Source organism: Gordionus sp. m RMFG-2023, chromosome 4 (genome assembly GCF_954871325.1).
Source record: "Gordionus sp. m RMFG-2023 chromosome 4, tfGorSpeb1-WG-v2, whole genome shotgun sequence".
Lineage (NCBI taxonomy): Eukaryota > Metazoa > Nematomorpha > Gordioida > Chordodea > Parachordodidae > Gordionus > Gordionus sp. m RMFG-2023.
In genome coordinates this window covers 13,865,585-13,880,110 of record NC_088778.1, presented here as the reverse complement: position 1 = coordinate 13,880,110, position 14,526 = coordinate 13,865,585, and the positions used below count along the sequence as shown (strand labels likewise).

Here is a 14,526-nt window from a genome sequence, read left to right as displayed (position 1 = left end):
AGAGCGAAAAATTATGCTCCTATAATTCATATTATTTTTAATTATAAAAACTAAAGATTTATTAATTTACGCCATCTAGCGGAAGTTCATTTATGATATACAAAATATATTTTGGGTGATATATTTACTATATAATAGATCTGTTCTATACATTATGGACTACAATATCTTCTATATTTTAATTTATATTTAAATAATTTTAATTTTGGATAGATTTGATTTTTACTTTAAAAACATTTTATTTATATATTTAAAAATAATTGATAGGCAATAAAATAAAAATCAATTTTACCTGTCAATTCTCAGTTTACCTGTCAATTCTCAGTTTACCTGTCAATTCTCAGTTTACCTGTCAATTCTCAGTTTATCTGTCAATTCTCAATTTAATTACACCGATGTCATTGCTTAGTATAAATAAGTATAATTTGGTCGTTGTTTAGTAATTTATGTTAAGATCCTATCCTTGTTCAAAATCATATGGAACTTTATAAAAATGGCACTTGTTATATTTTTATCAAACGGTGATGGGCTGAGTCTAGATTTAAACCCTTTAATTGAAGTTTCTCTACTTGTGCAGATCATATGCGAGCATCTAAAGATATCTAATAATGGAGAGTTATTTACATTATGGTTAATTTCTCCTTTATTAGGTTATAATTAGATTTCTATCTTACTTAAAAAAAAAAATTATATAGAAATTCAATTAAAACCCTATCATATACCATTGACTATAAGATCAAACTGGGAATATCTTTTGAAAAAATACACCAATAATATATCTCAAGAATTATCTATATTAGGTTTATTCTATTAATGACTACAACACAATGAAATAATTTTTAGATGAACCCAATCTTATATTTAAGAGAAATATTTACAATGAGTTTACCATTGAAAAAGTTTTACAAATGTATTAAATTTGATTATGAGTATGTTATAGGATATTGTTGATATTAATGTCCTAAGATTATTATATGAAGACACAATTGACAGTTTTAGCAAGTTGTTTTATAAAATTGATCACGATCTCATTATAAAAATTACCTCAACTATAATATCTATTCAATTATATAATAAAAATATCTTAGCTGAAAATAATGACAACGTTCATTTAACCAAGATGAAATTTTGGTAAAAATATTTATATATTTTAAAACTTTAATCTAAAGTACAGCCAAGGGAGGAGGGGGGGGGTAAATTTATATATTTTAAAACTTTAATCTAAAGTACAGCCAAGGGAGGAGGGGGGATTATGTTGGTAAATTTTAAAACCTTATAAATATCACTAAACCAATAAAAATTATTAAATAAATATGATATGGTGTTAAATTTGCAAGCTAGATTGTAAAACTCTTATCCAGAAGTTTTCCCTTTGCCAATATTTTTCTTTCTTATCTTACCTCATCCTGTGTATCATGAAATCTGGGAGAATATCATAATGAGGTGTAACTGGAATCTATATCTTCAAGTTCAATTATCTTAACATATTTTATTTATATAGTTTCATTTTCGATATGAACATTGTTGGGATTTTAATATAATAGGATGAACAAGATAAGATCTTGATTCTTTTCTCTAACTCAGAACACAAAATTAATATATTCGATCAAATAATGATATAAAATTGAACAGGGCAATTTTTATTTTAGATAACAATCCTCGATATTTAACTTTTGAAATCTAGGGTCTAGCAATAAGGCTAATAAATAAATAATGACACTAATACTGGAAATCAGTTATTGGAAATCTATGATCCAATTTATTACACATATTTTGTTTAAGAAGAGATTCAATATTTAATGTTATTATTGACCATCAAATGATTTGATATTTTACTAGTGAATAGTAGAGCAAAATTTATGATCATTCTTTTTGAGAAGATAAAAAAATCCTTTATATCTTTAAATTATTTTAGAAATTTCAAGAGATCATTTATTACCAATCAGAAATTAATAATTCAAGTTAATTTTTCTCCTTTTCTATTCAACATGAAAATAATTTGATATTTGTTGGTTCTACTCACATTTTCCAGTATCATTGAAATCAGTGGTCCCTACACTTTCTGAGTGATAGAAGCAGAATACCCCCTGAAAAATCCCCCACCCCTCATCAAAAAATTTGTTAATTATTTTTTGACACCCATAAATTTCAAAAATAATATTGCATCAATCTTAAATATATAATTTAAATAAAATGTAAAAAAAATATATACTTTAAAAATTTTATTTTTTAAATGAATAATTTAGACAAATTAGAGGAAGAGAAAGTGAAAGAATATATAATTTCATAAATATTATTGTTTAAATATATTTTTTTCCATTGATAAAATGATATTATTATTAAGAAATGGATCTTTCATGCTACTAAGTCTTGTTTTAATTAATTTTATTTTACTCATGACCCTTTTGGCAGTACATGAGGTAGCAGGAATGGTTAATAAATATTTATAGAAAATTGTTAAATTAGGGAAAGCAGAAAAATTTAAAAGTAAACGATAAGGTAACATAAACGAATAGTTTTTCCAGACTGAATCATCATCATCAGAAGAAGAAGCTAAATAATGTATTAGTTAAAATATTTTAATTAAATAAATTTACAATTCTCAAAATCTGACAAATCTTTAGACTCTTTAACCTCTAGGTCACGTGTAATAACTACACCCCCCCCCCCCGTTTAAACCATATTATAAATATTTCGAAACTTCAACATTTCTTCAAAAATTTGACTTGAATATGGTAAAATTCACAAATATCCTATATATCATCTTTAACGATTGACTTTTCCACCATTCCCTTTGGTGTAAAAAATGATGTTGGATTTAAATCAATCATCGATTCATCATTAAACTGCATAATAATCAAATCAAGTATTCGTCCAATTTTGAATTCTTAAAAGCTACTATTTCAAAGCTTTTCTTTATATCGTTAAATTATACCATGTCTTTTTCTAATGTGGTCTGTCCATTAATTATCTCTTATATTATGCCATGTGCAATTATTAACTAAGCATTTGTTTTTTTTGGTTAATATTTTTGAACATATTTTGAAATTGTAAAAAAAAATTTATGACAAAAAAAATTTATGACAAAAAATCTCGGATAACAACCTAATTTGCTAAACACCGACCAAAATTTACCTTTAATTGTTCGTTTTTCAACAGCCCAAACTTGCAAAATAAAATATTTCTAAAAAGAATTCGAGGACAAATATATTAATTTTATTTCATTTCTTTTCTTTTCTTTTCTTTATATATTTATTAAATAAATCATTAATCTAAAAAAAACAATTTTTTATATTAAACCCTTTTTAAATAATAACATATAATCAAAAAAAAAATATTCATCACCAAAAAGAACGACTTCGCACTTTAACATTAAAAAAAAAACTTACGATTTAACATAAAACAAAACGACCTTCATAACACGCCCCCACTAATTGAAAACCAAACTCCGCACTTCACCTCGCACCTGGCCTCTTCCCATAACTATTGCCTTTCATCGTATTTTCAACTATTCGAACCTTAACTATACTATCATTGTTCTTTAGGTCCTTGAGTCTTCCCTCTTTGTTCGACTATATAGTTGATTCCCTATATAAATCACTTCTTATTTGACTTAGTTCCATACCACTCCTGATATTATCAATTCCTGATTTCATTAATATTATCAATCACTCAGGTATTGATTTTGTTTATCTTTGGTTTAGTTGTCCCTATAGATTTTCCTCGGATATATTAAAATAAATTTTCCACCGCTTCGATCAATTAATTCCTCCTATTCATACTCCCGATTGTAATCTCCCAAGTTCCACGCCCCTTTTCAATTGATCTCGATGCCGTACTCCCTCTCTTCCGGCGGTGAATTTCACTCGATTTAATTTGTGTCCCATGTTTTCCATGATCACTCCAGATTCCCACCTTCTTGTCCCACACGGTTTGTCCCACTACAAACTCAGGCGTCTCACATATCCCCTCTTCCACCTCTTGACCCGGTTTCTGCTTTAATAAATCCAATAATATCCTGGTTCGCTTCCATATAAACCTTTTTTTCTCCCTTTCGACTATTGTTGTAATATGCCACGGCTATCCAAATTTTCACCTCCATACTTTGATTTTCTTAACCAGTTTTTGACAATCGACACCATCCTCTCCGCCTAACCATTTAAACTTGGATGATATGGCAGCGCTTAAATACTCTTTACCCCGGTTTTCATGCAAAACATCTTAAACTGTTCACTGATAAAAGCTGGACCTCCGTCAGATACTATCGTTTGAGCTACCCCGAACCTGGATCATAGATTTTTCAATGTTTTCACTACCATTTGCGTCATTAGCGCCCTTAATTCTTTGTACTCCACCCACTTTGAGTAAGCATCCACCACGAGTATATAAATCTTATTTTCAAAGTCACAACGTGTATCCGCTCCCACGGCTGAGTTGGCCAAACCTTTTCTTGTCCTTATGGGGCATTTTGACCCACGTATTGCACATCAAACAACTCCTACTGATATTTTCGATATCTCTATTTCTTTCTTTCTTCGAAAGTCACGACAATCCTTAAAATTTCCCATATTTCTTCCCCTAAAATCCTCCCCGATTTCTCCCCTAAAATTTCCTTCGATTTCTCCCTTAGAATTCCCCCCGATTTCTCCCCTAAAATTCTCCCCCCCTATTTCTCCCCTAGAATACCTTTCACCTTCTTCTCTTCCCCTTTCTTCCCCCAAAAATTTCTCAATTCCTGGCAATTTTTCTCCATAATAATTCATATCTATACTCTCCTCTCCTCTTTTAATGGGTAAAAATGTACCCCACCATGCGAATACACCCCAAAAACACAATTTAACCCTATTAGAATGATCCAGTCCCATCCCAATACCGCCTATACTCTTCGGTTTATTATCTTTAAATCCATTATCTCCCTTCTATCCTCCAACATTACCTTTAATTCCACCCTTCCCATTACAGCCATCTCTGATCCGTTCAACTGCCGGATCTTGATGTCTTCACGTTTAATCATTCCCTCCGCCCAAATACTCCTATACTTCTCATGACTTATCACGGAGATGGCCGCTCCGATATCAAACAACATGGAAGCCATATTTCCATTTAAATTTATCCACACCGGACAAGGATCATGTTCTATCTCTTGTATCATATTTTATCTCTTGTATCATATTTTATCTCTTGTATCAATTATATTTATGCATTTCAATTTTTACATCTTCTCTTTATTATTAAACTTTCCAATTTTTTTAAACCGTTGCCTCTCGACCCCTGTGGCCTGTTTTTCTCTATCATATAGTCACAAATACACACACTCTCTCGCCACATGTCCTTCCTTGCGGCATCGAAAGCAAATGATATTCAGATCTTTATTCTCCGTAAAATAAGGTATTCCTATCTAGTGAAGGTCACGGTCCGGACTGGACCGATACCCTCGGACCGGACCGGACCACGGTCCTTAAAAAAGATCGATCCAGACCGTGGTCCTAAATAAAAAGATCGATCCAGACCGTGGTCCAAAATAAAAAGACCGGTCCAGGACCGGTCTTTTTATTTGTTTAAAAAACATATTTTTTTTAACCTAACCTAATTTAATTTGTTTTATCATTTTATTAAACATTTTATTAAATATAAGAGTATTATATAAACAATATAAAATTAATTATGAATAATATAATATATTAATACAAATATTTAATTTAAATAAATGCTAATGTCTTTGTTTGTAGAACTTTCTTGGAAGGAATTAGAAGAGGGACTTAATGGAGGCGGTAGATCTATTCCATTCTTTAACCAAGAGCCCATACACATCAAAGCTTGTATTGTTTTGTTTGAAAGCCTATTCCTTTTTTTAGTGACAAGATCTCCTGCTTTCGAAAATATTTGTTCACAGGGGACAGATGTTGCTTGAATTGCTAAAAAATTTCTAGCTGCTAATGAGAGGACTGGAAATCTATATAATAAACTATATTGACTATTCAAAAAATATAAAAGACCTTTCACTATTGGCTTTCCACCATACTAATATGTCATCCTTTAATGAAACAAGAGGTTCATTCAAATAGGTGTGAAGTTCTGATATATTTTCTTCAATGATTTCTGCCGATATATAATCCCCTTCTGAATTTCATTTTTGGGATAAAATTCTTTCTAAGAAACTAAATTCATTGATTTCCTCCTGGCACAAATGTTTGAAAATTAGAATTTAATAAATAAATATTAAAAATATACCTGAGAATCCGTTATTCCTGTATTTTTTTTATTTTCTATTTTCTATTTTCCTTAAATATTTTGAAAATTTGGTCATATACTCAATTCTATTAAGAGTGTTAGGCATGTAAACTTGTTTTAATCTCGGATCCAATCATGTTGAGACATATGATTTATAGCAAAATAATTCTTTGAGATATTTCTGCATTTTAACCAGCATGTTATTAAGAATTTCTATATTATTTAAAATTTCATTATTTATATTCTCCATATATAACATGGAAATCCCAACTGTAGGATATTTGGATCCTGATAAATCAAGTGTGGTTTTATAGAAGGGCCTTAGAAAATCTACAGCCTCTTTAAGGTCTTCTTTTTCACACTCAGTAAAGAAAACCCCTTTAAATTGTTTGTAATTCAAAAAAAGTACATCTTCTATAGCATCCATGTTCTAAAAATTTAATTTTTTTTAAAAATAATTGGATAAAAATATAAATGCCTCATAAATTGTATTCATCATTAAATAGGAGCTATTCCATCTAATAGGGATATCAGAAGGGATTTTAAATTTTGTAATACCCTTATTTTCACATATTTGTACATATGCTTGATTTATTTTGGGTGATTTATTTTGGGTGATTTATTTTGGGTGATTTATTTTGGGTGATTTATTTTGGGTGATTTATTTATAGAAAAGGCTATGTCTCTACACTTCTAGGATAATTGTAATATATGATAAACCTTCCTGAGATATTAGGTTTAGAATATGGGCACAGCATCTAAAGCCTTTAAATTTTTGTTCCTTATAAATATTCTGCAAAATATCCATGCTTTTTAGGATGTTATTGGCATTATCTGTATTACAGGCCAGTATATTCTCCTCCAATTGATATACATCAATTACTTCTTTTATAGCTAAGGATATTTCTTCAGAAGTATGAGGAAATGGGATATGATTTATATCAAGTAAAATATTTTTTAATGTAAAAGAATCAATATAGTGTGCAGTAATGGCTATAAATAAAATTTTATTTATATTGCTCCACATATCTGTGGTAAAGCTTATTAAAGAATTATTTTTATTTAAAATATCTTTTAGAGAATTTCTTAGTTTCTCAAAATTAGCTGTATAAAAATTTTTAACTTTGTTTTTTGACCAAATCGTAGCAGTTGAGTTTAAATATTTGATTAAATTATGAAGACCTGAACTTTCAAAAGTCTTCATTGGCAGAGAGTCCATTATTACCCATTTTATAATGAGTTGGTTCATATGATCTATTTGAAATTTATCCAATGGTATAGTGATTTTGTACTTGTGGAGGGCATATTTAAATTAAGAGTAGATTGTGTTTTTGAGATATTTTCATCTTAAGGTACCTAATTATTTTATTAAGAATAAGGTTATATTATTTTGACAATGAATTATTCAGACAGTTTTTTAAGAAAAAATAGATATATAAATAATTACCAAAATATTTTAATAATAATACTGCTTATTTTGATTAATTTATTACTTAAAAAATTATAAACAATTATTTTGTTACTTGTTGCTGACGATATGTTAAATTTGGTATTACAGTGAACACATATTCTATGTTTTTTATTAAGACTATAAGTAAAATGTTTCTTGGACAAACTTATGGTTTTCATATTGTAAAAAAAAAATTAACAAAATCTAAAATAATTCCTCTAGAAAAATATCATAAAATAAAATATACAAAAAAATTATATTAATTGAATAGTAAAGTAAACTTAGATATTAATAAAAGACCGGTCCTGACTACGGTCCTCAACAAAAAGATCGGTCCGACAAGACCGGGACCGGACCGTTGACCTTCACTATTCCTATCTCCTTATTTTTCCCACTCTCGATAATCCTCACATTTGACGCAATTTGCCCCATGTCTCTCTGCAGAAAACCGCCTCTGGTATTGAAATTGCCAACATTGCGTTTCTCTCTATTGACCGAATCGTCCCGTAAAATAAGGTATTCCTATCTAGTGAAGGTCACGGTCCGGACTGGACCGATACCCTCGGACCGGACCGGACCACGGTCCTTAAAAAAGATCGATCCAGACCGTGGTCCTAAATAAAAAGATCGATCCAGACCGTGGTCCAAAATAAAAAGACCGGTCCAGGACCGGTCTTTTTAAATCGTAATTTATCACGTTTTCCCTGACAATGGGCTATATATACATATTTTTTACACTCGAAGCATTTGTTTTCTTGACAATCTCTTACCATATGACCTCGTTTTCCACAATTATAACAATTTAAATTTTCAAAACATGTTCTCATTTCCATTCGCCTCCTTGCGAGATTTCTCTCGGCCATAATTTCTATAACTCTTTTAACAAATTTCTATTCTACTTTCTTTATTTCATCCACTGTTACAAGATTATGTCATTCATGCCTCAAACATATGTATCATATTCATCTAATTGGACCCTATTTGATAATCGTTTCTGTTGGCCTTAAAATTTTCTTGGACCTTAAATTGATTGTTGGGCTTTTAAAGGATCCATTAAAAAAAAATCGAAATACATATATTTAAACCAGGGCGAATCCCTCGTCCTAAAAAAGGGTTGGGTCCGGGTTCGTGTTCAGTAAAAAAAAACCAGGTTTGGTTTAGGTTTCTAAGTATAGAAAAATAAGAACTTATAAAATTTAGTCAAAATAACAGACATCAGTTTTTTAAAAATTTATTTTATTACATTTAGTATTCACCATAAAAATAATTAGAATAATACGATACAATTTAAAAAAAATATTATATTTGTATTTTAAATTTATTTAAGTGAATTATCATGATATCTGCCAAAATATAAATTGAGAGAATAAATAAAAAAACATTATTGGACCCTAAATTTTCAAAAAGATTAGGGTTCAGTAAAATCTCGAGGCTTCGAACTTGTTAGCCCTGTTTTAAACAATTGATTTTACTATTTACCAAATTTATAAAATATTTAGCGTCTTTTTAATTTTATCTAATTTTTCCGGAAATATATTCCATCACAAAGATGCGAACCCGCCAAAATTTTTTCCTGGGTTCGGTTCGGGTTCGGATTAAGGTTAAAAAAATAGGTGGGTTCAGTACGGGTTCGATTCAGGGAAATATTTTTAAACCTGGGTTTGGTTCCGGGTTCAGCTCGGGTTTAAGAATTTTTGAATTGATAAAAAAAACATTCTATATTTAAATCATAATTTAAAAACTAGACATAAATTTGATATAAAAAATAAATTTTTTATTTTATTTATAGGCAAAATATAGTTAAAAATACAAAGCATAGTCATCATGTATAGATTTAAAAAATTTTATTTTGACGTATTTCTATAAATTAACAATATCCAATATAATAATTTTTACTTTGACTTGTTCACTTTCATTTTCCTCTAATTAATAATCTTTGAGAATAAGTTAAAAATAAAAATAAATGGCGTAAATGAATTTAATTGTTTAAAATTTATTAACAATCCAATAGGAATCTTTGAGAATAAATTTAAAAAAATTTAAAAATGGAGTAAATGAAATAAGTTGTTTAAAATTTATTAACACTTCACTTAATTGGAAATTTGAAAATATTTTAAAAGGTCAAGTAAAATATTAATATTTGTATTTACAATTATACAAATATCTTATATTAATTTAAACATTACACTGAGCCCGGTAGAACCCGGGTTCAAATAAAATTCCTGGGTTCGGTTCGGGGTTTTGAAAATTTTATAAACAATGTTTAGGCTATGTTCGGGTTCAAATTTTTTTCTCCAAAACCCGGGTTTTTTCCCGGGTTCGGGTTCGGTTCGAACCCCTGTTCCAGCATGTGTAGAATATCTATCCTATAAATTTCAGACAATTTTATGAGATATTACACGATTTGACTAAGGCAATACACGTAATAACCAATACACGATTTGATTGTAACATATCGTCACCTAGACTTAATTATTACATCTCCACCTTTTGTAAAACAAGTTAAAAAAAATTAATATTTTTATATTTTTGATAAGATGGTATAACCTTATAATGACTATAATTTAACTTATTTTATAAATATTTTGAATTTTTTTATGTAAACAATAGCGTATTTATAAAAAATTGGTATATGTCCAAAAAGGTCATTTTTGGTAAAAAGTGGGTATGGAATAACCTAATTCTCAGGCTACGATATATAAAATTAAATATTTTTTTAAAGATAATGACTATTGAAATAATTTTCAAAATGGTAAACTAAAATTATTTTTTAAATATTAACCCTGGTCTACAATATCTCAAGCCCTAAAACAAAATTTGTACCGGGGAAAATTATTCAAAAGTGTTCCATTTTCCTTAAGAAAATTCTGGCTGCTCCTATCGTTGATTAAATTTTATTCGGTTTTAGTAAACTATATTGTAAATATCTAATATTTTATACACTTTACACGAAAACCGAGGAGACCTTATATAAATTTTGTAGATCTAATAGACTCGTGGCCCGTGGCCAACAGCCTGAATTTTTCAAAAAACCTATAGGAAGAAATCTCAAACTCATATATGTATTATTCTCTATCAATGTTATGAACTAAATTTAAATATTCAGCAATAACTTTGATAATTATTATAAAATACGATATAAAAAATAATAAATAGAGTATGCCTCCCACCTAATTTCAATCAGGCAAATGGGAAGAGCCGGGGCTTTATTTTATTGATAGTGATTGGGCTGACAGACTGGTCTTGCAGGACTACTAAGGGCTGAAAACTTTTAACATTAATAGTCTTATTTATTTTTTCCAATTAAAAAGAACTTTGGCTTATCCATCAATCCAATAGCGCTATCTAATCTCTCGTAACTAATGCTGTTAGATTATTAAATGGTTTGAGAATTTATTGTTTTAATACATTTTAGTGTGAATGAGTCTCTGTCCTAAATTTTAAGAATAGTTTAAAAAATGGGAAATTTCAAAAATCTAATTTGAGCACGCCAAAAATGTTCTCTATTGGAGCAGTTTTTTTGAACGCCCCTAAATAAAAAATTTTAAAATATTTTTTAGCCAATGTCTGATACAAAATTTACTAAAATATAATTTTGAATTAGATCTGATCTGTTAGTCTTACATTAGAATTTCACTGCTTTTTTTCTTCTTATTTTAGGAAAGTAATACCGGCTAATTTGTGGAATTACATAGAATTCAACTTCATTCCTAAACGAAAATGGAAAAATATATTTGCAACTCCCGCTGACAGTAATATTATGAAAGAAATCATATTTGAAGCGCAAAAGAACTACAAAAGAGAACACGACCCCCCGAACATAATCGATCTTTATAAAGAATTTTTATTTCTGTGTCACAGCCTTCCATCATATGCGTAAGGATTTTATATTATTATCATAATTATGTAATGTTCAAATTGTAAAATTGTATCGTGATGTATTTTAATATGACATTAAACTGAATACTAATAACATAACTCCCTTCCCCAATTTTTTTTATAGCAAATAACTAGTAGTAAGATGGGGTCTGCCAAACTCCTATTTAAAATTATTTTTTTATACGATAAGCTTTGAGATTGCTTCATAGGTGTTCTTTTTTAAAAAGGAATTCTTAATCTAAATAGCATTTATTTCCTCTTAGTATACAAAAAAAAATGAATTATTCAAAATTTAAGTTACAACAGATTTTAAATCCAATGACGAATATAAGGTGAATAAAAATATGGTTCGAATTTTTAAAAGAATATTGGATGTGTAAAAAAAATAATATAAAAACACCTTGGACACGATATATATTACATTTTATTTGAAGTTTATTTTTTTATATTAGATCTGTCTCCTTCGATGGTTTCATTCAAACCAATTTTTTGAATGAGTTAAATAAAGATAAATTATATCATATTTTGGTAACCATCAATATTCAATGCTTAACCGTGATAGATATAACACGAAATGTAATTTAATTTCTTTAAATATATTTTTAATTTTAGTTGCACTAATATTAGGAAATACTGTTAAGTTTGAACTACGATGATTTTTCTTGGGATTTATGCGAAATGGACAAACCATATTTAATCGATAAAAAAATGCCCTCCATTTTATTGCAAGTTAATAATGAAGTAACACCGACATTTTGTAGACTGAATGAGACTTTTTGCCAGACCAAAATATTTGTTCTCTACTCCAAACAGGTAAACAGAAAGTTGCCCACCTTTATAAGTATTTCCCGTTTATATAATATAATTATATATATTTTGCTTTAAGCGATTTGATTTCCTATCCCAGAATTAGAATTTAGTATTTACAATATTTATAGATTTTTATCGCCTAAACATGATTTAAAATTTTTATAATAGTTTATGTATAAAGTAACGATTATTTAATTTTTTTATTATTAATTTAATACACTTTGGACTTAACAAGAAAGAAAATAAAGAAGGAAGAAATGAAGGAAAGAAAGGGGGAAAAGGGACGGAAATGAAAAAAAAACGTTCGTAAATAATTAAAATTAGATTTCTTAAACCTTTTTTCTACTATTTTTGGACGATTTTTTTTAAAACTTTAGTCTATCTATTCTGTCAAAATTTTTAGACTATTTAAAATTTGTAGTTCTATAATGTAAAAATTGCTACCATATTTTTTAGAATTTTATATGAAATAAATCAGAATTAATAAAAAATTATAAAAATTTTATAGGCACCTTTAATGGACGCTTTGATTGAATCGGTCGTTAGGATTAAAGAGAAAAATTTATCGCTCGACGTTCCCGACCATTCAAACACTGATGGTGAAAGTTTAAATTTTTGTATATATTTTGATATTACTTCATTTTATTGTTTACAATCTGTCCAGAAATTAATCAAAAGTTACCGCAAATAATTCACACCTCCCATACCGATCAATAACATTGAATGCTTATGGTAGCTTTCCCTGAAACACGCCGATTCATTAGCTTTAAAACAATAGCGATTATGAAATAATTTATTTTGCTAATTGGACATATTAACTCAACGCAATTTTTTTATTGAAAATTGAATACAATAATTTTTTTTATAAGATGTATGGTTTAGGACTATTATAATTATAATAAGCCGGCATTTAATCTCAATTATATATTTTTTTAGTGTTATTTTTATACTATATATATAAAATATAAATATTTTTAAAAAAATTTTCAGATAAAATCTGCATTTATTCTATGGAACTTAATAAATTTGAATGTTATGATGTTGATTCAAAAGGTATATAAAAGATTAAATGTTTGACTAACATTTATTTATGAAGAAATATGAGATATTATAATTTTTTTATTATTATTTATTCAGAAGAATAATGTAATGAGCCATAATTTGAAATATTTATATTAAAAAATTTATATTTCATGTAAACTTGTTTAGTTTGAACATTATTTATAGTAAACTAATGATCATATCATAGCTATAAAATCAACAATCCACATCAGGCATTAAGCAAGTTTGGGTAAAATCAGGCAATTTATTGTTCAAATTTGATATGTACATGAAATTTGATTTTTTAAAAAATGATTTTTATAAAAGCGATATTATCTCTAGTTTTATATTTTACAGGTGATATAACGGAAGTTAAAAGGTAATTCTAATTTTACATCCCAAAATCTTGGATTTGCTATTGAAAATATTATTAATTTTATATTTCTATATCAAAGAAATAGATGAGATTTTACATATTTAATTATATTATTTTTATATTTATTTATTATACTATTTATTTTATATAATATTCAAGTATCGAAATAAATTATCAAGATGTAATTTCAATTATGAAGTTAGATAATAATATAATTCACACAAATTTTTAAAAAATTGATAGAGGCCAAGATCGGTTTGAAATGCTTTTAGAATTAGGATAATAAAGACAATCAACGGGTAGTTAAATATTGCTTTTTGCTAAGAAATGCTGTTTATGTTAGTTTAAAAAAAGGTAACGTTCTACCGCGACAACTAATTTATCAAAAAATAGCGTACTACAGCTACTGATAGTGTTATTTATAAAAATCGCACACTACTTTAGTTAAATCTCACTCTAACATATAAATAAAATACAGACGCTTCCATTTTCATTATATTTTTATAATGATTGTTAGATAAATCTTATAATTTGAAATATAAACAATATGATTCAAAAGATTTTATCAATAAAATATTAATTATGATTAAGAAAATTTTGTATTTTCTTTAAAAAGAAGATGCCTTTCAAATTTTACACTTAACAAAGCATCTAATATATAAGAGAGACCGGGTTCCTCTTATGAGACAATGAGTAATCGGAATTAACTAAATTACTATCTAATAATCCTGGGAGACAT

The 14,526-nt window shown here is 27.9% G+C and overlaps 1 protein-coding gene across 6 annotated transcripts; it reads left to right on the top strand.

Moving 5' to 3' along the window:
* Positions 1 to 370: 370 nt before the first annotated feature.
* On the top strand, positions 371 to 13,840 carry LOC135927765 (FERM domain-containing protein 8-like). 6 transcript variants are annotated; one of them, XM_065463929.1, is made up of 11 exons: positions 371 to 408; positions 455 to 650; positions 696 to 800; positions 844 to 899; positions 941 to 1,131; positions 11,342 to 11,557; positions 12,013 to 12,136; positions 12,188 to 12,373; positions 12,879 to 12,975; positions 13,361 to 13,423; positions 13,769 to 13,840. In XM_065463929.1, exons 2-11 carry the CDS (start codon positions 494 to 496, stop codon positions 13,792 to 13,794), a joined length of 1,221 nt encoding a protein of 406 aa, XP_065320001.1. In that variant the 5' UTR covers positions 371 to 408; positions 455 to 493; the 3' UTR covers positions 13,795 to 13,840. The 6 variants fall into 6 exon arrangements, with proteins under 6 accessions (XP_065320001.1, XP_065320002.1, XP_065320000.1 ...); XM_065463930.1 differs by having other exon boundaries at positions 12,879 to 12,969; positions 13,769 to 13,838; XM_065463928.1 differs by having other exon boundaries at positions 12,879 to 12,987; positions 13,769 to 13,809.
* Positions 13,841 to 14,526: the final 686 nt, after the last annotated feature.